The sequence below is a fragment of the Anser brachyrhynchus genome, assembly GCF_964034855.1.
Source record: "Anser brachyrhynchus genome assembly, chromosome: 1".
In the NCBI taxonomy this organism is placed as follows: domain Eukaryota; kingdom Metazoa; phylum Chordata; class Aves; order Anseriformes; family Anatidae; genus Anser; species Anser brachyrhynchus.
In genome coordinates this window covers 121,160,584-121,183,675 of record NC_137694.1, presented here as the reverse complement: position 1 = coordinate 121,183,675, position 23,092 = coordinate 121,160,584, and the positions used below count along the sequence as shown (strand labels likewise).

The 23,092-nt window shown below is 41.6% G+C and overlaps 2 protein-coding genes across 2 annotated transcripts in view; one reads left to right on the top strand and one right to left on the bottom strand.

The window, feature by feature from the left end:
- Positions 1–6,391: 6,391 nt before the first annotated feature.
- ATP6AP2 (ATPase H+ transporting accessory protein 2) lies at positions 6,392–18,442 on the top strand. Its single transcript, XM_080583367.1, has 9 exons — positions 6,392–6,666; positions 8,841–8,971; positions 11,296–11,424; positions 13,816–13,911; positions 14,107–14,244; positions 14,538–14,591; positions 15,525–15,674; positions 16,465–16,581; positions 17,430–18,442. The coding sequence occupies exons 1-9, from the start codon at positions 6,609–6,611 to the stop codon at positions 17,622–17,624; spliced, it is 1,068 nt and encodes a 355-aa protein (XP_080439493.1). The 5' UTR covers positions 6,392–6,608; the 3' UTR covers positions 17,625–18,442.
- Positions 8,078–23,092, bottom strand: part of MED14 (mediator complex subunit 14) — a 61,700-nt gene continuing 46,685 nt past the window's right edge. Inside the window, exon 33 of the mRNA XM_080583355.1 lies at positions 8,078–9,762. The gene's annotated coding sequence lies outside the window, so the exon portion shown is untranslated. The remainder of the gene's footprint in view (positions 9,763–23,092) is intronic.

Sequence of the window (23,092 nt, the reverse complement as noted above, 5' to 3'; positions counted from 1 at the left end):
TTTTTTTTTTTTTAAACACAGAGGATCCCAACGGTGGTTATTCTGAATCTGACAACAGCTCTCCAATCACCCGGGTTGGAAAGAGAAGGAAATCAGCTGAAAAACACTATAATCAGCTTGGGAGTCCACTGGGGAAAGTACCCAAAGCAAGCACCAAAACTTACTTACAGAATAATTGTTAAATGAGACAAAGATATTGCAAGCTAGAGAGGTCTTCCCGTGGCTTGCAGATGAATTGCTGAATCCTTATTTATTTTCCCAAAGGTGTACGTAACTATGCTGTGGTTTCACATTTCATGAGGTAAGATGCAGTGGGATGCAATGTCCCAGGAGATGCAACGTCTCATATTGTATATTATCAAAACCATTTTCACTGTCTCCCTTAAGTTCTCTGTTTGTACTTACAGATGCTAACTATTATACTGCTATCCTCCAGCTCTCGAGCGTGCTATCTCCTCCCACAAGTACCCACAGAAAACAAGAACGAGGATGCAGCACAACTGTGCGTGAATAGAACTGACCTGATTTTCACAAACATTAAGTCACTACTAAAAAAAGCGTGAGAAACATTAATGAAAACAGCACATTTGTCAGTAAGTGTCTCATTTGGAAGCCCGATTTAAAGGGCACAAAGATGAAAAAGCTGTCCACGGTTACATAGTTGCTTAATTCAGGTCGGAGTCCATGCTGATGCTGATACAGCCCCATTTTCAGCCTGTGCTTACTGCCCGCCTTCTTGCAGCAATGCTGACATTTGTACAGCCACACCACTGCCTAGCTCTGAGCTGATCCCACTGAGGAGTGACCCACCCCAGGGGAAGAAAAGCTCTCTTGGCTTAAGCTCCAGTGCAATGGAGACAGCACAAATAAGGGAAGGGAACGTGGAATTATTCTGGCAACAGCAGCAACCGAGAGATGCAATGCAGCCTGAGCTAATTGAAAGCCATCGGGTCACCAAAGTGGGAGGACCTCCCTTCCCCCATGCCCACCCATGCACGCTTGACTCTTCCCCTGCCCTAGCTTTGATGCTCATCTCGCTTCTCAACAAGTCATTTCAGCTTCCTGAAGTTTAAGAAAACCAGCTCTGCAAAAATGAATAGTTTTCTGCTGAGCTAAGAGCCGCGTTAAAATAAACATGCAACGAACTGAGAGGAGATCCGCAGCCAATGCAGCACAGAGTGGGGAATAACCTAACTTGTGGGAAAAGAGAAACGTCATCAGCCCTTTCAAAAGCAAAAAGCTGTAAGATTAGTTCTGCAGTACCCTACAACTTCACACTAACAGTTGCAATGACTACTAAAGCACCTGGACCCTTCACATCAGCAGGAGCTTCTATTGAGCTCAGGATGGAGACAACGTAAAAGCTTAATGAGGACAAAACATATTTTAAGTCTTAACTACACTTTTGTTAACTATTTTAGTAGAAACAGCAAGCTAAGTTGTTTATCTGCTGTTACTGATTTCTCCCCTGGGTGAAATTCAATTAAATCTCTCCAGGGATGAGGCGGAGAGTATCAAATTTAAGTTTCTCTATCTCACCAAATCCTCAACCTTCTCAAACTGGAAGAAGAGATGTGTTTGCAGCCCAAGTCCCAGAAAGGCTGAGTTGTCACAACAGGATATTAGGCTTGTGGGGCTGCAAAACTATCGTGCTGATTACCACAAAAGGACAGAGCACAGAGGCCTCGTTAACCAGAAGTATAAAAGGCCGCGTTTGCCCCTTTCAGTTGGGAAAGTGAAAAAGGCAGGTTTCAGAGGCCAGCTCTTAAATCTGCTAAGAAGAAAGCGTAAATTTGCTTAACCCTTCACCTAAAGGAAGCCCTGCATTGCTGTCACGAGTGTGTACGAGTATGTGTGCAGGTACCCACTGCTGCCTTGCTGACCTGCAGGACAGCCACTGCCCAGCTCACACACCTGCACATACGAGCTCAGGCTGGGTTTTGATGTTATATGGGGTCATTGTGCCAAAGAAGGGATGATGCTCTTGGTACACTGTGCATTTAGGACAAGATGACCTTTTTACCTGTTACTAAAATGTGTAAGCTTAAACAAGCGGGACAGAGTAACTTAAATTCTCAGCTGACCTGGAAGAAAACAGTGAACAGTGATTTCACTCCAGTTCTCACCAAATTCTTGTATTCCCTTGTTCTGATTCAGTTTCTGTCATCCACTTCAGTGATGCTCTTAGCCACTGCTTATTTGCATGGCTGGGTAGTGGGACAGGACTGGGACCCTCATGAGGCTGCGTTTCATTTAACTTCTGGTTCAAGTACGGGAATACAAATCCAGAGAGGCTGCAGCTGTATTCTCGACCACAAGATGGTGCCAAAAGTGCTCACTACGTAGAGGCGCCTACTGAAACTACCTACCAAAGGCAGCTGACAAATCTACTTTGCTCAAGTCTTTACTGCTAAAATTATTAAGAAAATATGAATGAAAATGTAACGCATATAAATTTAAATTAATTTAAATATCTTTGAAAACACACTCTTCCCCTACCCTTAATGGCCTTAAAATAGCACATTAAAATGTGTTTTGATTAAGCTGACTTAATTAAAAGATAGTGAGTAATGTGACTTTGAAACTACTGAAATCATCTCTTCTGTGTTGACTACAGATGACCATCTTCCTCAGATTTAAGTGAAAATGATAGCCTTACCAGATTTCAGTGCTGTGTACAAGAACAACATGTTTGTAAAATACATTTATTGAAATCCACCACGATCACTGGAGGCAGAGAGATCACTCAGGGGCTGAGAAAGCAGCATAACCTGAAGTACAGGCAAGAGAGGCAGGGTCCTCCTCCTTGCCAGTCACCTCATGATAACTTATTCCAGCCCCTAATACTATCCAAACCACAAATTCTGCAGGATGGGGACAAAATGAGTGCACGGTGGCATGCTGACCTCCAGTGAGCCCTCAGGTGCTGGCAAAGTAATAAACAGGGTTGTGGAGAGAATCGTTACGAAAAGAATCACACACACACAAAATACAGTTATCTTTATATGAAGAACATCTAGGATCTAGCAAAAACAACCCTAAAATGGGGTTCTCATGCATATTTTGAGGCTTTAACTGTAGCTTAGTCCCACGGAAAGCTGGCAATAATCTTTAAATTGACAAAGTCATCTGCTGACCGACAAAAGAGAAAGGCACTTTTCCTTCCTTTCACAAATAGTTAGAGAAGACATCTCCGCTTTTTAGTGAGGGCAGAACTTACATTTTGCTTATAATTTCAGTCTTCATGAAATCAGCTGATTTCATTTCTGATGCAGCCTAAGCCTTAACTCAGTAACAAAGGGTGGCTGGTTTTTTGTTTGTTTGTTTACTTGTTTGTTTGTTTTGTTTTTGAGCCCTTTAGAAATTGAGCTGCCTTTGATTTAGTCTTGGTTTCCCCATTTGCAGGAACGCTGTTTCTGTTTACATAGACAGAATCCGCTAACAGGGACAGGACGGAAGAAACCACAAAGCCATTCAATGGCAGGGGCTGGCAGCCCTTCACATGAGACCCATCACTTGCAAGCCACGTGAATGGCCAGCCAAACGAGGCACATGTGCTTCCAAACAATTGCCTCCCCTCCTGGTCTCCCAGCATGTCAGCAGTCCCACGGCTTGCTGCCTGACAGAGGGGCTTGCAGACTTGTCCCGACCCTTCAGGACACAGGCCAGGGGATGTCCAACCATCCTGCGTTAAGCACATGTTCCACTAGCATGCCAGGATCGGAAAGCACCACAGAAGACAATGTTTCATCATCTCAGTTTTATTTTAAAAGCTTATGCTTAGCTTCTGTGAATACACTTTCTGCGGCACCGTAAAGCCTGGTACCAAAGGGAGTTCTTCTGGACCTGGTAGGTCCAAATGGTACCCGGCGCTGGGCATTCATTCTCTCCTGCAGAATATGACTGACCTGGTGTTTGCCACAGTTATGCAAATATTCTTCAGTTACCACATGATTTTGGAAATGATGGTTGAGACGATTGCTTCTGCTAGCAACTACACTAGCTTTAGTAGTGATACATGAAACCAAACGATAAGGCATTAGTCCAGTCCAAATGGCTGGCTCTTTGACTTAGTCCTTTTCTCATATTCCCTCTTCTACCATCATTTCATCTTCAACGCTGTTAGAATAGACAGGGCTCTAGGCAAAGGCAGCATCTAAACACCACATGAGCAATTCCTGCTGCAGACGTTTTTGCACAGCACACTACTAAAAGAGCCAGTGAATCCTGATATTCTGCCTACAGTTGGCACTTTGATTTTGTGACTGCTACTACCAGTATATGGCTTAATAAAAATTATTTCTGACCTAATGTACATGTAGGCTCATATTTTTTTACTTGCCCTGAGCAGGAGCTCAAAATGAAATCAGTTTAATAGAATAATTTTACTGCGTGTAGATTTTGTCACAAATGTTGCTTACAGGATTACAAAATTCACTCTCTTCAAAGCACAGCTGGGATCTAAATTAAGCCTAGAGAAAATAGCTAGAACTCTGCCAGCCTCTAAAGTGATCGTATTATTCTCTTATACCACGGCTTCACTGCAATGCAGATACCCAGTGGGCACTGAAAAGCAGTGCACAGAGTTAGTGAGAGCTGACTGTTTCATAATGAAATGTATTGCTTCTATTTGTTATTTTTGCAAAGAAGAAACCAAGACGAGAACAAGAACGTGGAAGAGAGATTTTTTTCACAAACCATCTTTCTATTGCGACTTCAAGAAGAAAAGTAATTCAAAGCAGAAAAGGAATATAAGAACAACCAAATACAATACTCTAATTTCTGTTCTATTTCTAGTATTAAGACTTAAAAAAATAAATAAATATTTCTGTAAATATGAAAAAAGTAAGTTAAAACTCTTTGTAGCATGACTTCCATAATTAATGCTTTATGGAAAACAATCTCAAGACAATCCTAACAAAATCTGAAATGACTGCTAACATGCTTAGATTTGAAATGCAGAGATAGTAGTGGATATAAGAGAAATAACTTCATTAAAGCACTCTTATTTACCCTGTCCCCTTCTTTAATACTTCACATTTTTAAGAAATCCTTGATTTAGACAAAGGAAGAAACTTCTTCCCTCACATTCTCCTTTCTGTTCTGCACTTTCCACTACATTTCCATCTAAGACATCATCACATACACCTAATGCCCTCCAGCAGTTTCACAAACATACTGCTTTGAGGCACTATCCTGGCCTTATTTCTATCAACATTTTGGGTGTTATATCCAATCCGAATGGGGGCTGGAATAAGGGTGTCTGTGCAGCTCTGCAATAGCGCTGCTACTGCGACAAGGCAACCCAGCGCACGCCCCTGTCTGATGGCCCACGATCCTATGATGTGGCTTTAGGCTACAGGCACGTTGCTGCAGGATCCTCATTGTCCCAGTTAAGTAAAACTTTGTGAAATTATGCTAAAACATACATGGTAAGCAAGAATGCTTTACGTTTGCAAAGTCAGGCACACAAGAGTTCGTAAATACCAAAAATGAGGTAACGCACATAACCTTAAACTAGAACCCATGGACATACACGTTGTGTGAGCATTGTTAGCTTACAATACAGTTTTTAACATGCATTCCTGCCTTCCTCAGTGAACAGAACAGGCCAGGGTCATTGAAAAAGCAGTTATTCAATTTCTTTGTTGTTCAGTGATTCAGGCCTTGTCATCTGTACGTTCTCTTAACCCTGCTGTGAAGGTAGAAGGGAGTATAAGGAAACAAGCAGTCTGATCACACTCTTTACTACGGCATCCGGGTAATCCCACAAACAACTATTTGCATTTACTTTACAAAAGCTGTTATGTGGTGCTGGTTTTGTGATGCGCAATGCAGAGTATGGAATATGTGAGTATTCATTTGAAGTGCTCATAACTTGCGCAGGAGCCGAACTTCAGAGCCCCCTGCACACAGCATGGTTTATAAAGGTTACGGTTATTTAAGGGAAGGCTGGACGTGGTGCTTGGGGACACGGTTCAGTGGGTGACATTGGTGGTAGGGGGGCGGTTGGACCAGATGATCCTGGAGGTCTCCTCCAGCCCTAACGGCTCTGTGACTCGCCCCACCACTAACGGTTCCCTGTGAGCACAGACGCCAACGCTACAGCTGGGTACGCCCTCAGAGCCCCCATCTGTGCCCCCGCTCACACGGCGCCGCATGGAGCCTGTGACTGGTTGGCTTGGCTGTCAATCAGAGCTCCTTCCCTCCCCTCCGCCCAACGCCGTCACGGCAGCGCTGGGGGGAGGTGGGAGGGGCGAGGCCCGGACCCCTCGCGCTTCGATTGGACAAAGCAGTTGTCAATTCAGTCCCGCTAGGCTCCGCCTCCTCATGAATTTACCGGTAGGGGGAAATGGTGCAGAGCTCCCCCCGCGATCTGATTGGCCCAACGGAAACGCCACTCAAACTACGGCTCCGCCCCTAGCGCAGCAGCGCCTCAGCTGACGGGCCCGTCCCGTGAGCGGGCGGGGCTTTCTCCTCCGGCCCGCCCCGCCGCCGGGAACGCCGCCCTCTCATTGGCCGCCGCGGCTGCCCGTCAGCGCTCCGCAGCGGGGCCGGGCGTCTTCCCGGCTGGGCCTGGCAGTGCGGCGGCCGGCGGCGGGGGTGCCATGGGGCGGCGCGGCGCTGTGCCCGCGGCGGTGCTGCTGGCCGCGGCCTGGCTGGCCGGTGAGGGGACGGGGGGAGGGAGGGAGGGAGCGAGCGAGCGAGCTGGGCGTTAACGGCCGTTAGTGTCCGTTAACGGCCGGTCGCACGCCTCAACGGCCAGGCCGCAACGGTTGGGAAGGGGCGCGCGGGGGGGGGTGGGTGGGGGGGTTGTCTCCTCAGCCCCGGCGGGTGGTTGGGGGGCGGTTGGGGGGTGGTTGGGGGGTGGTGGGGCGAGCGGCAGCTCAGCGGGCGCTGCCTGAGCTCTGTGGGCTGTGGGGTGTCGTGTGGGGTCACAGGCTGGCCGGGGAAGGAGGGGACCGTAAGGACCACCTGGTTCCAACCCCCTGCCATGGGCAGGGACACCTCCCACCAGACCAGGTTGCCCAAAGCCCCATCCAGCCTGGCCTTGAGCACCTCTAGGGATGGGGCATCCACAGCTGCTCTGGGCAGCCTGTGCCAGGGCCTCACCGCCCTCCGAGTAAAGAATTTCTTCCAAATATCTAACCTAAACGTACACTCTTTTAGTTTAAACCCCTTGTCCTGTCACTATCTGATTGAGTGAGACTGTAATTGTAAATTCCTTCTTAAGCAAATTGGCATGGAAACGTTTATGTGCTTCAAGATAAGGGACTGTGGTTTGCTCTACCATTACACTTGATAGCAGGCCATCCAGAGAACAAATATCAATTTAAAACAAAAGCATTTTTGACCCTGCTCCGTATGCATCTGTTGATTTGGTCTGCTGCTTTCCTTTTGCCACCATTCCCTGACCTGCCTCACAGTACTTTGTTCCTTTAGTATGTTTATTGTAACATAGCTCAGGTTTACTGTCAACATTTGTATGCATGATCATGAGCAGGTTTAAAGCAACATCTTCAAGGGCAAATTGATTAAACTAAGTTCAAGAAAACTTAAGACTGCCCATTGCATCAGTTACTACTGGTTCTTGCTTTTTTTTTTGTGTGTGTGTGAAGGGCCTTTAGGTTTACAGATGCCTTAGAGAGGTACTTTGTGCTGCTGAAAATTAGTTACTAGCTGCTGGGGCTGGTAACTAATTTTCAGTGATCAAGAGAGTAAATGCTTATATTTTCTTCAAAAGATTAGCACATACATGTAATTTTGAAGTACATAATCAGACTGATTGTTTAATTGGAACTGAAGCTTAGGTGGCCTGCAAATATTTGTTGCTTTCTTCCTTGATTTTCTTAAGAATTGTATCAGGTGATTTTTATGGTAGAAGCACATACAGATGCTCTTTGGGGAAGGATATTTCTGAAACTTTGCATTGTGTGTGTGACTGCTTATACACAAATTTTAACCAAATATGTTTTAGAATTGATTTAGATAGATTGTTGGGTTTGTGTACACACAGTCTTGCAGTTCTGCCGAAGTGACTAGGAAGCTAGATTAAAATAACTCTCTCTCATTTCTATGTAGTCCTCTCTGACTTTATTACAGCATAAATGTCATCATACTATACCTTACAAGTATGCTTAGTCAGCTTTGTTGTTGAAGGTGAGAGGGGAGAGGGATCCCAGGTAAGTGAAAACTCAGCATGAGGAGTACTGTGGATTGTGGCTCCACACAGTCAGCCGAGGCCGAGTGTTGCATCCAAGCAAGAAGTCTTGTGACCTCCCGTGCTTGAGGAGGCAGGGCAGAGACACCGGAGCTGTTCTGCAGGAGCCAGGCTGTTCCTGGCAGTGCTCTGTTTAAACCAGCGCTGATGAGCTCAACCGATCCTGTCGGCTCTGGGCTCAGTGGCTCCGGCTGTTTACTACACAAATAGAGGGGTTACGTCGTGCAGTCCCGGAAGAAAACAGAGCCGTGTTGGTGCATAGCTGCTGCTGAGCTGGGCTTTTGGATTCTGCCTGGCTCTGCTGAGGGTTGGCTTTGCCAGGCTTGAGTTGTCACACAGCTCGTGGCCTGCTAGTGAGTAGGTAGAAGCGTACTGTTCTGTTGCTTTAGTCATCGTCCAGTCTTGTCACTGTGGATTTGTCCATGCTTAGTTTTTGCTGTATAGATACCTTGCCTGGTGTTCCAGAGCACTAAAGCGAATGTTACTTGTTACATATTCTGCATAAAGTGGTAGGTATGAGAAAGACAAGAATGAATGAAAGCTCTGGTATGCTTTGCTTCTGTGATGTGAGTGAAAGACTGTAAGAAATGTGACAGCTTGCTTGTTTGTCTGTTTTTAGGTGTGTGCGGTGATGAATTTAGTATCTTACGAACACCTCAGTCAGTTGTTTTTCGAGATGGAAGTTGGCCAATTCCTGGCGATCGGATTCCAGATGTCGCTGCATTATCCATGGGCTTTTCTGTTGAAGAGGTATGTTTGATGGCTTGTTTTTGAAACAACTCTAAAACTATGGACTTACTCGGTGAAACATGCAAATCTTTCTGTCACGTGCTGGAATATATAAAATATCATCCTGTCTTGAGGCACGTATGACTTGTCAGAGCGTGGTTTCCGAGCCCGGAGCTGTACCAGTCATATGAGCAGAAGGAGGCTGTGCTAGCTGGCTAGCTTGAATCATCAGCTATAGAAGGAAGCAAGCCTGCAGAGTCTTTAGCAGTCATGTTCATCAGTTGTTCAGATGCCCAGCTATGTGCTGTTTCCCATCCCCTGTAGTCCTGTAGCAAGAACTTGTGGAGTCCTCTCCAAATTCTTGTGAGTTATCCATAGGGATCTTTTCTTGGGTATTCTGAAGATCATGAGAAACGTCTTGGCTGAGCAGGCATTTTGTCAGGTCAGCAAGCTTGTCTGCTAAGCACAGTTAATTAGAACAAGTGAAAAGGCTGCTTAGGAAGTAATTGAAGCACTTGAAAACCTAGTTTGTTTCCCAAATTAGTTTTTTGGACAAACGTAGCTTTAGTGATGTTTGAAGTAGGGCAGGCAAGTAAGAGTCCATGGACAGATTCCATGTTGCTTACTGATTTTTTTTTTTTTTTTTTGCTGGGCTGCAGAAGGGACGAGTGACTATTGAAGTAGCATATGAAAGTTTTTAATGGCAAGGTGTCTAGCAGTGTCTGTGTGCAGCCAGATGCTGAAAGCTGCAAGCTGGGATATCCTCACAGTGCTGGAGGGGGAGTTCAGTTCCCATTTCTTCCATACAGCAACTGGGCAAGAGATAACTGGTTTGAATGCAGGTCTGTTTAGCCTGTATTTTGGAACTTGTTTAACATAGCATGGTGTCAATTCATTATGCTTGTAATCGTGAAACTAGTAAAATAAATTTCTACGCCTAGTGTTCACAATAAGTATATTTGTATTATTAAGAAAAAAAATACATCAGATGGTCCTGGGTGCATTGCCTGTAAAGATGCTCAACAAAACGGTGTGGGGTTCTAGCCCATTTTGAGCACCTGACTTTCAGCATAATGGTCATCCTGAGGAAGGACATGGTTATAAAGGAAAAAAAGTGTTTAGGTATTCACTCTGTTCCTTTAACCAAAGCTTGGAATTCATTTACTGTGATAGATCGGTAGCATCATGTAGAAATTGTTCTCAATTATTACTATGTCAAATGCTAGAAGAAGGCAGAGAAGGAAGGAAGGAAGGTCTTTAGATTGCTGTATTTAGTTAAGCACTGAAACTGGAAGTTGTTACCAGCATTGTCATTAAGGTAGAGATCACTATGTAGGCAGCTTCTGACACTGCTGTTGAGAATACTGCGGGTCTAAAACACTCATTTTGCAGTTTGCATCAAGGCTGTAGTCTAGGAAACTAATCTGACAGTGTAGTAGGTTATACTGTAAAGATTTTTAAATATGTACTGCATTAGATCGGAGATTGGCAAAAATGGTCATTAGGTTGTCTTCCCCTTTTTAAGGGAAGGCCAGACTGAACCATGTTTTCGTCCCTGTTGATGTTATAGAAGGCTTTTTCTTTTGTTTAAAGTGACACAGTTCATAATGTCAATGACATTTTACATCCAAAATCCAAATAATTTGGTTTCATAAAACTTTTTTTTTTAAAAAGCAGTTACATCTTTTACACAAATGGAGGAATTTGTTTGAATTCATGACAAACAGATGAGTTTGTATTTTTGTGCCTGAGTAAACTAGCCATGTACCAGTCACTGTGCTCTTGCCAATATGTAAATTCCTTAGTTAGTAACTAAGGAATCCTTTAATGTCTCTATGGAAGTTTGTAGGTTTTTAGGTTGGTGGTGGTCTTTTAGTACTACTAACACCCCTCCTCCCATTTCTTTGTGGTACTGACATATCAAGATGTTAGTGTTTTAGTGTGTCTAAATATGTTCCTGTGCTGGTTTATGAAAGGTTTTTTTTTTTTGTTTTAAAATCAAAGCTTTACTTAATAAATACAGACTATGCTTTTACTTTTCTATGGGAAATAAATCTTGAAGTATCCAGTATGTATAATATTCTCTCAATGCAGACTTTGCTGTGAAAGTGCTGGTAGCTTTTAGAGTAGCAGTTTTTTCATGGTTAACTTCAGACAGCGTTACTCAAAATGGAAGCATTCTAGCCATACTTTTTTCCCCATGAAATTTCCAATGGGCTGTTCTGTACAGAGATATCAACAAGATAATAAATTATTTTGCTGTTATGGTCGGGGAGGTTCCTCTCTCTGTCCTCCTGTGAAATAGAAGTGGTTGTTTTGTTTTGTCTTCTACTATTTTGTAACAGGACCTTTCCTGGCCTGGGCTTGCAGTGGGTGATCTGTTCCACAGACCACGAGCTACCGTGTTAGTAACGGTGAAGGGAGTAGACAAGCTGACGTTGCCTGTGAAAGGAATTTCTTACCCAATTGAGAATGTGAGTATCTGCATCTGGAGCGGTTGTTCCACTTCTGTGACTCTTTTGATCTAATTAGAAGTGCAAGGCTTTCTACTGTAGTCCTGGAAGTTCTCATAATTCTTACTTCGCTTGAAGTTCACCTGTCCCCCTGGAATGATGGATCAGGCTGTATTGATAAATAATCCAGTTTGACTCCTGTACAAGGTCAAAGGCCTTTGAAGTTAACGTAGACTCTCCTGTGTTGAGTTTGTTTGACAAAAGCACGTTTTCCTTGAAAGGCATCTAGTTGTAATATGTTTGCACCAAGAGGCAGAGAATCCACTGCTTTCTTTGTTAACTTACTGATTCACAATCAGAATTGCTAAATTTTATTTTATTTTGTTTACAACTAAGTGTATGGTAGCATTTTATATGCTGTTGATTCTTTCATGTACTGTTTCTATCTCTAAGCAATTGTTGAGTTTTCCTCAAGTACTGGACTGAAATATTGTACTATGAGACACGATTATACTTTGATTATACTATAGCAAACAGAAAACAACAAATAATGTTATGTTTACCTGTTACCAACCATCTTTGCTGAAACTTTTTTCTCATACTTGTCACAGAATCATTTTGGTTGAAAGGGAGCTCTTGAAATCACCTAGTCCAATCCCCATGATCAAGCAGGGTCAGCCAAAGCAGGTTGTCCAGGACCATCACCAGTCGGATTTTGAGTATCCCTAGAGATGGAGACTCCACAACCTCTCTGGGCAACCTGTGCCACTACCTGACCACCCTCTCAGTAAATAGGCACTTTCTTGTGTTCAGGTGTTATCTCCTGTATTTTAATTTATGCTCATTTTTTCTTGTCGTAAAATTTTGTCCGCACACACCTTAACAGGAACACAGTAACCGTACAAAATATTGGTAACCGTACAGTTTATGGTTGCTTCTTCAGTAATACATGGTTTGCTTTAATCAGTTCCACTGCAGTAGTGCACAAGTTCTTCATGTTGAGCTGTTGTTCTTCCAGCATGAATCCCTAAATCCTTTTCAAAAGAGTTGTTTTTCAATTAAGGTGTTTTTCAGGTCACTTCTAGTTAGTTAATTATGCTTTTGCCTGTCTCAGAAGACTATTTTGTATCAGTTTACCATGGCTTTGTGGGACTGCTGCCCTCTTGTTAATAAAATTATGAATAATAATATTTCAGTCAAACTATGAGGAATCATCAGTGATTGTTGAATAGTCTTTTGTTTAATCTTGCTAACCTGTTGTGCACCCCAAGATGAGATGATGATTTCCTTATGAAATTACATCTACAGCTATCAGGAAGTCTTTTAATCTATTGCAAAATATCAGTGATTAATTAGGACGTTACACGGCTTTAAATCGAGCACAGGTCAAACTCAGCTTAATGCAAATCTGCTTTCACATCAGCCTTCCAGCACAGCTCATTAGTTCAGGTAGTAACATACTAGTTTTGCTGAAATGGTATCTGGACCAAAACTGGTTGAAGATTGCCTGTACCAGACCATGTAGTACACCTGACCTGCAGAACCCTTACCTAATAGATCGAGTAGTCTTCAGTCATATTCACACTTGTAACTTATGAAGGTTCTAAGGTGTACTTAATGCCTATTTTCTTTATTTCCCATTAAAAGAAATTAAGATTCCCAGTCTTCAGTTTTTTCACTGCTGTGGCTTCAAATGAACTGCCTCAAATGTATGCTGGCAAAGCACTGGTTCTCCAGTATTCAAGAATAATTTCAAATGATCAGGGCCACTGGATACTAATTATCGTAACCTACAGACTTACCAATATCTATTAGAAAAAAGATTTTTGTGCTCTTTAACTAGTGAATGGAAATGTCATTCTGCTTCTTTCTAGATAAAACCTAGAAATAAGCGTTTACAAAAACTTAAGAGTTTTATTTGCTTACCTGTAATGGTTCTAATGCCATCCTAGGACTTCTTTTGCTCTCAATAATTTCTGTGTGGTTCTTTTCTTTGGTGTTTCAGCATTGGTCTTTCTACTGATATATTTTCATTCCACAGCTTTCTGTGGTTCATAACTTTCAATTTACTGTAACATGGGTTCAGCCTTTTGTATTGCTTTTAAATTTGTTGGTCTGGCTTCCTTGGTAAATGAGGCTATACTTTCAGCTTAAGTAAGCCTCTTAATTACACAGTCATGGCCTCTTGGAGTGCTTAAAAATGTATTGTGTTCATCATATTTGCAAATAAATAGTCTATTAACAGATGTGCAGTTGTTATTTTGTACCTTGGCTCTGATTGCTATCACTTTGGAATTATTCATACTCTACTCAAAAAGAGGCTGTCTTAGTTTTCCAGACTTAAGTCGTTTTCTCCTTTTATATTGTCAGGTCCAGTTTTACCCAAAAATCTAACCAGACTTTGTGTTTCAGGCTGTTCCTTTCAGTCTGGACAGTGTTGCGAATGCTATTCATACTTTGTTCTCTGAGGAGACTCCTGTGGTCTTGCAGCTGGCCCCCAGCGAGGAAGTGAGTATTGCTTCAGTTCTGATTGCAAATGCTCTAAATAGTAAGAACACTTTCCTCTTGTCTGGTTGGGGCAGAAGCAGTTATATGAAAATATTTTGCATTGGAGCATGATTTGCAAGTGTGGTTGATTGTTAATGTGTGATTGGAGAAACTAAAAAACGAATCTCTCTTATTAAACAATGGCTATTCCTGCAGAGAGTGTACATGGTGGGCAAGGCAAACTCTGTATTTGAAGATCTTTCTGTCACGCTGCGCCAACTGCGAAACCGCTTATTTCAGGACAACTCCATTCTCAGCTCCCTTCCTCTCAACTCCCTCAGCAGAAACAACGAGGTAAAAAAATATAATCAATGAGTACTTGTAGATTATTTTCTAATACGCTTTTCCATTTTCTTCTTCCTTTGCCTAGGAGAGTACCCTTTTCTATTTCTAATTGAATTCTAAGAACTAAGGTTAAAGTTCTTCTGTAAGTAACTTTATTAAAAGTAATTGCCTTCCAGTATGTTTTGATGCTGTAACAGACATATCCCGTTAGAAAATACAGAGGCTTGCAACAAAATAAGGTTTCTCTGACTCTGGTTTCATCGAAGGAAATGCCCATCTTTTTCTTTTGTCTCCTTCCCCAGGTTGACTTGCTTTTTTTGTCAGAACTACAAGTCCTACATGATATTGCAAGCCTGGTAAGATTATTATTATTATTTTTTGTAAACACTTCCTACACCTGAGGTCTCAAACTTGAAAGATACCGTTTAAAGGTAGAGAAGCCATAGCCAGGGTACTTGGCAAACAGTGATGTGCACTCAAGTGTATCGTTTGGTGCATCAGTTTAAATAGTGTGTTCTTAAGGTGTTTGAATCAGCCTTGTTTTTATGGAAGGAAATGAGAACTTTGGACCTCTGTAGCTGCTCTTTTGTTGTGTTTGAGAGAGCAGGGGGTGTTCTGAGCTACTATTTCTCCATACCCACAGGAAGTACTCAATGAGGAATTTGCAGGGCTTTCCTAGTTTTCTTACTTAAGAAGTGTAATGGTAGTTAAGAACATGTTCTTTGCCCTGTCTACCATTTTACTTCAAAATATCATTGTTCCATTTACTTTAAAGAGATAGAGTGACTTCTGTAGCATGAATTGTGATGAGTAGATGATACTCCCTAAGTAAAATACTTTTGTATGTCGGCAGCAGTAAGGTGGAAGTTGCAGTTTACTCACTTTTGCAAAGCCCAGCTTCGGTGGAGGGAATGGTAGTATCCAGGTATTATAGTTATTTTTTTCTTCCAACTTTTATTTTTATGGCAAGTATAGAGAAAGGATTCTGACAAGAACAAAAGTATGTTTCTTTTAGTAGAGTTCTAGATTATGTGTATGTGATCTCATGTTATAAATAGATGCTACGTGATGATTGTCTGCTTTCTTCTGTAGCGTAAGGGGAAAAAAAAAACCACTTGTGGACATCTTTGTGGTTAAGTTGGCCAAAAATTCCATTCTCTAATCAACATGAAATATGACTGTGGAAAGTGAGGCTGGATTAGTCCCAGCAAACTGACTTTGTGAAAATGTGTTTTTAAAGTAACCTGTTTATGAATTAAATTCTTTCTGTCCTCAATCGTGTCCCAAAGCTGTCTCGACACAAGCACTTGGCCAAAGATCACTCTCCAGACCTGTATTCTCTGGAACTGGCTGGTTTGGAAGAAGTTGGAAAACGATATGGGGAAGACTCTCAGCAGTTCAAGGATGCTTCTCAAATTCTTGTAGACTCCTTGCAAAAGGTACGCTTTCTATCTAAGGAACAAAACTCATAACAATACTAAGGAAATATTTTTTTGTGTTAACAACATGGGATTTAGCTTTTTGATTGTGTTCTGCTGTGAACTGTCACTTCATTAGTGATGGCCTTATTGATGTTTGTTTTTTAATTGATTTTTAAAACGCATTTGTTCAGTTATAAAATTGAATATTACAATTTGTCACTGTATAGAATCATGTCAACATTTTGCATAGTATGTTAGGTGTTCTGGATGAAGGAGTAGGAATATATTAAAACCTTATATAAGACATGAGCTGATATGTCTTTCTCCTAAACAAACATCTTGCATTAAAAAACCACCAGCATGTCTCACCAAGACTGGCCCAGTGAAATGTGGAAATCTTTTTTTATCCTGGGGTACAGTGATTAGTTTCCCCTTGCCATGAAGTTGTATAAATCTTAATTTCCAACCATTCAGGTAAGTAATGCTTTAGCTGGTCTTACGTAATCGTTAGATAATACTTTTTAAGACCTGACACCAGTAAATTTTGAGTTTCAAAAGCATGATGGAAAAGTGTAAAAGCATGAATTCACTAAGGCAAGTAACCGTTTACTCTGAGATGTTGTAAACCAGCTGGAAGTTGGCCCTTTCTCGCTGGAACTCAAAAATAGTGGGTTTCATTTTACAACTTCCTACAATCCTCTTAATCCTGAAGCCGACATGTTATGGTTTAGTACATCTTGCTTACAAGGCCCTCCTTAATTCCTGGCTACGGTTTAGGCTTTAAATTAAGTCACTTTTGCTCTTCCAGTTTGCAGATGAGATGTATAATCTGTATAGTGGGAATGCAGTAGTAGAAGTGGTGGCTGTAAAGACGTTTAATTCTCCCCTCACAAGGAAGACTCGCTCCATTCTCCAGTCTTCACAGGTAGTATACGTACATTTTTCTGTATCTCACCTATTGACAGCACAAATGCATTCAAACTGCATCACTTCTTTACCTGAGCATAACTTTTTAAGGACTAGGGTACTGACTTTGATGTAGGCATGGGTGTGAAGAGGTCAGCTTACCTTTAATGATTTTGAATAAATCATACAGTAATTTAGTGTAAAGACAACCTCTGGACATGGTCTAATCCAGCCCACTGCTCAAAGCAGGATTAATTTAGGAGTTTGATCAGGCTCCATAGGTCCTTGTCCAGCCAAGTTCTCAAAATGTCCAGAGAGGCTGTGGAACTTGTAGCCTTGGACAACCTGTTCCAAAATCTTACCACTTTCACTGTGAAAACTTCCCTCGTTTCTTGTTAGAATTTGTATTCATGCACTGTTTTCCCCAGTACAGTAGTGCATGCAAGCCCTGCTTCATGGGGGTTGAGTAGAGAGAAATAATTGCCTTCTTTGACCTGTCCAGGATGCAGTTTACCTTCATCGTCACAGGGGCAGCTTTGTTCACCCTGTCCAATGGGCCCTCTTCGCAGAGCTGTTCCCCAGCTGGTCAGTGCCCAGTCTGTGCTGTCAGGCGGGGTTATTCTGTGCCACGTGCAGGGCTTTGCATTTGTCTTCTTTGAATTTCACGAGGCTCTTGTCAGCCCCTTCCTTTGGATTTCATTAATGTCAGTCACATAATCACTTTTGCATTTTGTGCCCTAGCATCAGAGTTGTCTAGACAAAAATGCATCTCTCGTATTTAGATGGCTCAGATTTTTGATGTAGTCAGAATGTGTTATGTATGCAAAATAACTTGTTAAAGTAATACACTTACTTTCTTCGTTACAGAGTGAATCAGATAATCCATATAACCTTGCCTATCCATACAACTACAACTACTCTGTAATCTTCAACATTATTCTGTGGATGATGATAGGTCTTGCTTTAGCTGTGATAGTCATCTCCTACAACCTCTGGAACATGGATCCTGGGTATGACAGCATTATTTACAGGATGACAAATCAGAAGATAAGAATGGATTGAACTAAAGTGTTCCAGCGCAGGGAAATGATGAAGAGTAAGGTCTCCTTTACGTTGTGTGAAAACAAATATTCTTACATGGTTAATTGTGGAATTTTTAAAGGTGTATTTATTTCCAAGTATCTTTTTTTTTCCTCCTCTTAATCCTATTTTAAAAGTTAGTAGTAGCACTAGATTGGGTTTAGAAATTGAAATCTGCTTGTTTAACAAAGAAAACACTTCCCCCAAACTGATTGTTATGAAAGTAACATCATTCCAGTTTTTTATCATGTAACATGAGTTTCAGAAATGCCCTGTACTGCCTGTGACTGTGTGCAGAACAGACTGAAATTATGACACAGGAAGATTATAAATTATAGTTAAATTGTTGTGTTGTATATTATGAACCAGTTGTAAATGTTTGATGTAAATATTTATAATGGCTATATGTAACTTTGGAGAGGATAGTTGTTACTCTTTAGTAAAATATTAAATGCTACAAGATCAGGATTCTAGTGGCAGAAATGGCATTTTGATCTCATGATGATGGCTCAGATAGCCAGAAGGGTGCTTTACCCAGAACTGTAGTGATTTGGAGATAAATAAACACTAGTGTGGCTGGTCTATACAGTGGAGAGTCTAGAAATACTGAAGTAGCACCAGTCTGAGCATAGTCTAACATCCTGTAGTTAAAGGTTCCTATTATGATGCTTCATGTTTCTTCCACTTGTGTTGATGTTATTAAAAAAAATGAACAGATTTCTTTTTGATGATAAGAGTGGACCAACACTTGATTATAGTCCTGCTTCGATCGTTCAATAAAACAAAGAACAGCTCCTGAATGCATGTATTGTTTGCGGCTTCGTGGGTGGGGCCACTTCTATTTAGTCTTATTAGCTCAGCTGAACGGAGCAGCTGCGAGCAGCCTCCTGTATCTGAGAGTGGGCCCAAGTCTCTTATGGCTTAGATTTAACTGTCTTTCAAAAGTAAATGTTGGAGGATCATCTTGCATGCATTAATTTTCTTAAACCAAATAGCGGGTGTAGCTAGCACAAACTGTTGATCTGTGGCTTGGATCTTTTTTAGAACTACCCACTTCTTAGGAACTTTCAGTTGCTCTTGTGGTAGAAGAAATTCCTGTAGAATATAGCAATATGAGTGAAATCTACTTCTTTTTTTTAATCTTCTTGTCCTCTTGTGTGTTTAACTTTCCCTATTGCTAGGATAGATTTGATCCATTTCCAGAACAGAATTAATTTGTCTTGCTTACTGGACATGTCAGATTTGGAGGGGTTGAAGTTGTGCATGTGTTCGTGTCTTGGAGACACTGTACAATGCTTTGTGTTGACGTGAGTAACTCAGTGCAGCTTTGCCGAAGTCTAGAAAATCCCGCTTAGTGTTTTTTCTTTTACAATTCAAAATTACCTTCAACAGGGTTTAAAATTAACATGGATGATTAAAAATAGGATAAATAGATGGAAGAGTGCAATGCCAGTTTCTCTAGACAATTTTAACCTGACAAGAGCATGCAGCCCAACTATGGAGCATTCTGTAATGTATTTGTGGTGTTTGAGCATCAAAGACATCTGATGAAGCTGTACAACAACTTTATTATGAAAACAGTTAAAATAATGCTCGGTCATCCTGTTTGATAGTCATGAGCCCTAATGTTTAAAGTGAACTATAATGTGATAGTCTATGTGTTATTTTAAACTTCGTTGACTGCTCTGAGATCACTTAATGTGGAAGACAGTATCACAGAACTTCAGTAGAAGCATGATCTAAAGTAAGAAAAGGGGGAGTACATCAATAGTAGAATCTTTCCAAATCAAGTATAATTTAATGAAAATGACTTATGTGGCAGGAGGGAAGAGTAACTACTGTCAAGTTACTGTCAGATCACAGGAAACATTTTGCACTGAAAAGTTAACACGCACGCAAAGGTAAGACATGTAAATGCTGTGGGAATATTCAGAAGCTTTTGTTGTGTTCAACTGTCTTGGACATAAAGCAGTTGAAATAGAGTAAGCTTCTTCATGAGGTTCTGCTTGTCCTAAACAACACTAAGGGGTTTGAAATGTTAAAATACGCTCAAAAAAACGATGACATAATAGTTCCATGGTATTTCAAGTCACTCTTTGAAATTTCTTGATCCTGACTTACTATTTTTGTCTTTTTATATTAATTTCCATATTCCTTAAGGAGATGCTCAAGTTCCATTTCTGAGATTTTTGCTTGAACTTTCTGGTCAATTGCAACATCTTTGCCACAGCCTACAGTGATTACAAAATGCTCTGAGATGACCCTATGTACTAAAATTTTGAAATGATGAGCTCAGCTGTACCACAGGGCTGCTGTAATCCATTTAAAGTAAATGGGAAGCATTATTGTAACAGGCTTTGAAGAACCTCTGAGAGATTCTCACATGGAAGAAAAGTACCCCGGGGGTAAAAGGATATTGCATTGTGATTCTGATAGGCCAAGTACTGTTGTATCAGAAATGTTGATCTTTCACCTGCTTTTATTGGTGGTAGGTGGTTCCAATTGCAGCGTCCCAGGAGTGTTTCAGGTAGGCATATTGTAAATAAATATAAAAACGTGTATCTGTCTGGTACTAGGACTTCCAATACTTCAGCAAGATTAGGCTAGTAGCCCTGCAGGTTCCTTATTCTAAGCAAGGTGGAGTGCTGATTGCCTGAAAATTAGTCATGCTAAAGCCTTTTTAGTGAGGATTTACTTCAACTTGAGCTTTATACTGGTCTACATCCGATTAATGCAATCCTAGTTCACTTAATTCAGAAATTCAGAGGTCCTTATCAGATTAATAGTCCACTTCAGATACTGGTGAAGAGTTTCCCAGGAGCCAGTTGTTTAAAGTGACTATGTAATTAATTGTGTTTAACATCTGCATGCCAGCTAGCTGGGTAGCTATACTGTCCTCATTCTGAAGGTTGCAATATAGCTGCTTTAAATGAAGGACTGACTTGCTATTGAGATGGTCATCCTGCCACGTTTTCCACTTCGCTGCTGCTGCAGGCTCGAACTTTACTTTTTAAAGCAAGTCTTAAGACTACTGCCACTTTCCACCCTCTGTTTGAAGGACACATTCAAATTGCCACTTTCCGTGTCAGTAGCGCATTTGTTCACTTTCATGGCTGTGGGCCCCTAGCAGGTGCTGGAGATGCTTTTAAGCACTCTTGTGTGCCATTTCTTAAATAACAGCTGCTTTGTACAGGACGAGCTACTTTTAAAACCACTGTAAGGCCACTGTGCTTTTAGATTGAGCTTTTATATGTTACAGCAGTACTGATCCTTAGCTACTAATCAAATAAGCAATTAGAATACTGATTCCTGAGCCAGGAGTAGCCTTTTTGTATTTAGAATTCAATTAATTAATTAGAATGAAAGTGCTGTCAGCACCATTAGATGTGCTATTGATCATTACCTTTAGATTTAATCTCCCCAAGAATACAAACTGTAAAAAGGCTTGTGATGTGGCAGAAATTGTAGGCTTTGTGTACCACGCTACCAGGAAAGCAATGAAACTGGCACGAGAAGTTCTGTGAAGAAAGACAACAGTGAAGCCCATAATTTTGTTTTTGAAATGGGAATTATCACTGTTTCACCGTTTGCCCAAGGTATTCCTATGAGGCCAGGGGAGAGCGAGGGATGTGGAGAAAATATAAACACCCTGTCAGGATCCTGCCTGCTTGAAGTGGCAAGGGCAGGATGGTGGTCACACAGCATCTGCTATCAAGCAACTTTCAGGCAGGCAAGGAGAAGGCTTTTGCAGAGCTGTCTGATGGATTTAGGATGTAACTGCTGCAGGGAGTGGAGAGCTGGTCACCAAAGGGAAACCCTTCTGTACTGAGATAGCTGGTCTAAGGGGAGTTTGGCCTCTGGCATGATGAGTTGAATGTGTTCGGTCAGGTTTGTTTCAGCCCTTGGGCGTGCATTGTCTGGTAGTTGGATGGGAGAGTACCTCTATCCTCAAAAAGTGCCAGCTTCTCTGAAAAGGGAGAGGTCTGAGACAGAACTGAAGTGTTGCTTTTGATGTTTGGATTGAAAAGAGAAAGTAAAACATACAATAAAGGGTTCTTTTAAGAGTCGGTGTGATGCTTTTTCTAGATAATCCCTCAAAGCCCAAACTTGGCAGATCAGAGTTGTAATTTAGGCTTTGGGTATGCTTCAGCTCTCCAGACTGCTCTGTGGTAGACATGGCAACTTTCAAAGTCCTTCCACCCCCTACCCTGCTGGTGCGACACACAGGCAAGTAAAGCCCAAACCAGATCTGAAATATGCAAATGCTATGTTCAAATTTAATAAAAACAAAATGAACTGGAAGAGAAGAAAACATTGAAATGCAAATGTTGAACAACCTTTCACCTGACTGCTGGGATTTATAGGTCCAGCTATAAGGGAGGTGACACAGCCAATGTCTATTGTAAGGAGATGAGCATCTGTCTCAAGAAACAAACAAAACCAAAAAAGTAACCACCCACAATAACAACAATCACTTCAATCCTACTACTGATGCTGTTTTATGGCTATGGTGGGGTGAATGGTTTGACCTAAACTTCATAAATGTTCTCCTGGAAAAAAATAAAAAGATTTCTTGATGGTGACTGGCATTTTTGGTTTTCTTTGCTGTGATCAGAGCTTTGGTCTTATGAATTCTCACCTTACAAAGAAATGTCCCCCTTCACCCCTATCGCAGGACAGAAATTAGGGAGATCCGTGATGACTGAAGTGAAACTGTAGGCTTTCAAATCTGTCAGAAGAAAAAGAAGTGGAATAAATGGGGAACTGCCAGTAATGCAAGGTGTTTCTTTGGAGGAGCTACATTTACTTGCAAGGCCCTAAATACAAAGGGCTTCTGCAGCTCACAGGGCAAAGGGTGGAAGAGGAATGAATGAAAGCTAGTACGTCTGCAGAAGCTGTGTCCCTGCAGGAACGGGGCTGGTGTGCAGTGTCACTGGTCTGAGCGCAGAGAGTGTAGCATCTCCTTTTCATGCACAGCTAGCATGGATGCTGGCACTGCTGCTGCCAAAAGCCCAGGTGAACACAGTCCTGTCAGACAAGATTGATTTTCCAGCAGTTCAGGTACAAGAGAGCACTGGAGCAGGCCAAAACAGGAACAGACATGCAGTGCCCTGACAGTGTTGTGATCCTGATGAGTGTCTAACAAAATTATTAGTAATTCTGGTCTCAGATAGGTCAATAAGGAGCACTAAGCAGCATCTATGCTTGGAGTGCCTGGGGACAGCTTTTAGAATATAAATCCCAACCTTTAATAGGGACTACAGTGTTGATGTACTTTCAGAGTTAAAAAGATTCTTCTGTTGTTGAATAACAGTTTCACAGCAGAGGCTGCTGGCAATCAAATTTAGTAATGCCATCGATGTCATCCAACATCATCAAAAATACATAGCTAAGTTCTTGGCATGAATACACATCATAAAATACCTTAGAATGCTTCATAAGGGAGACAA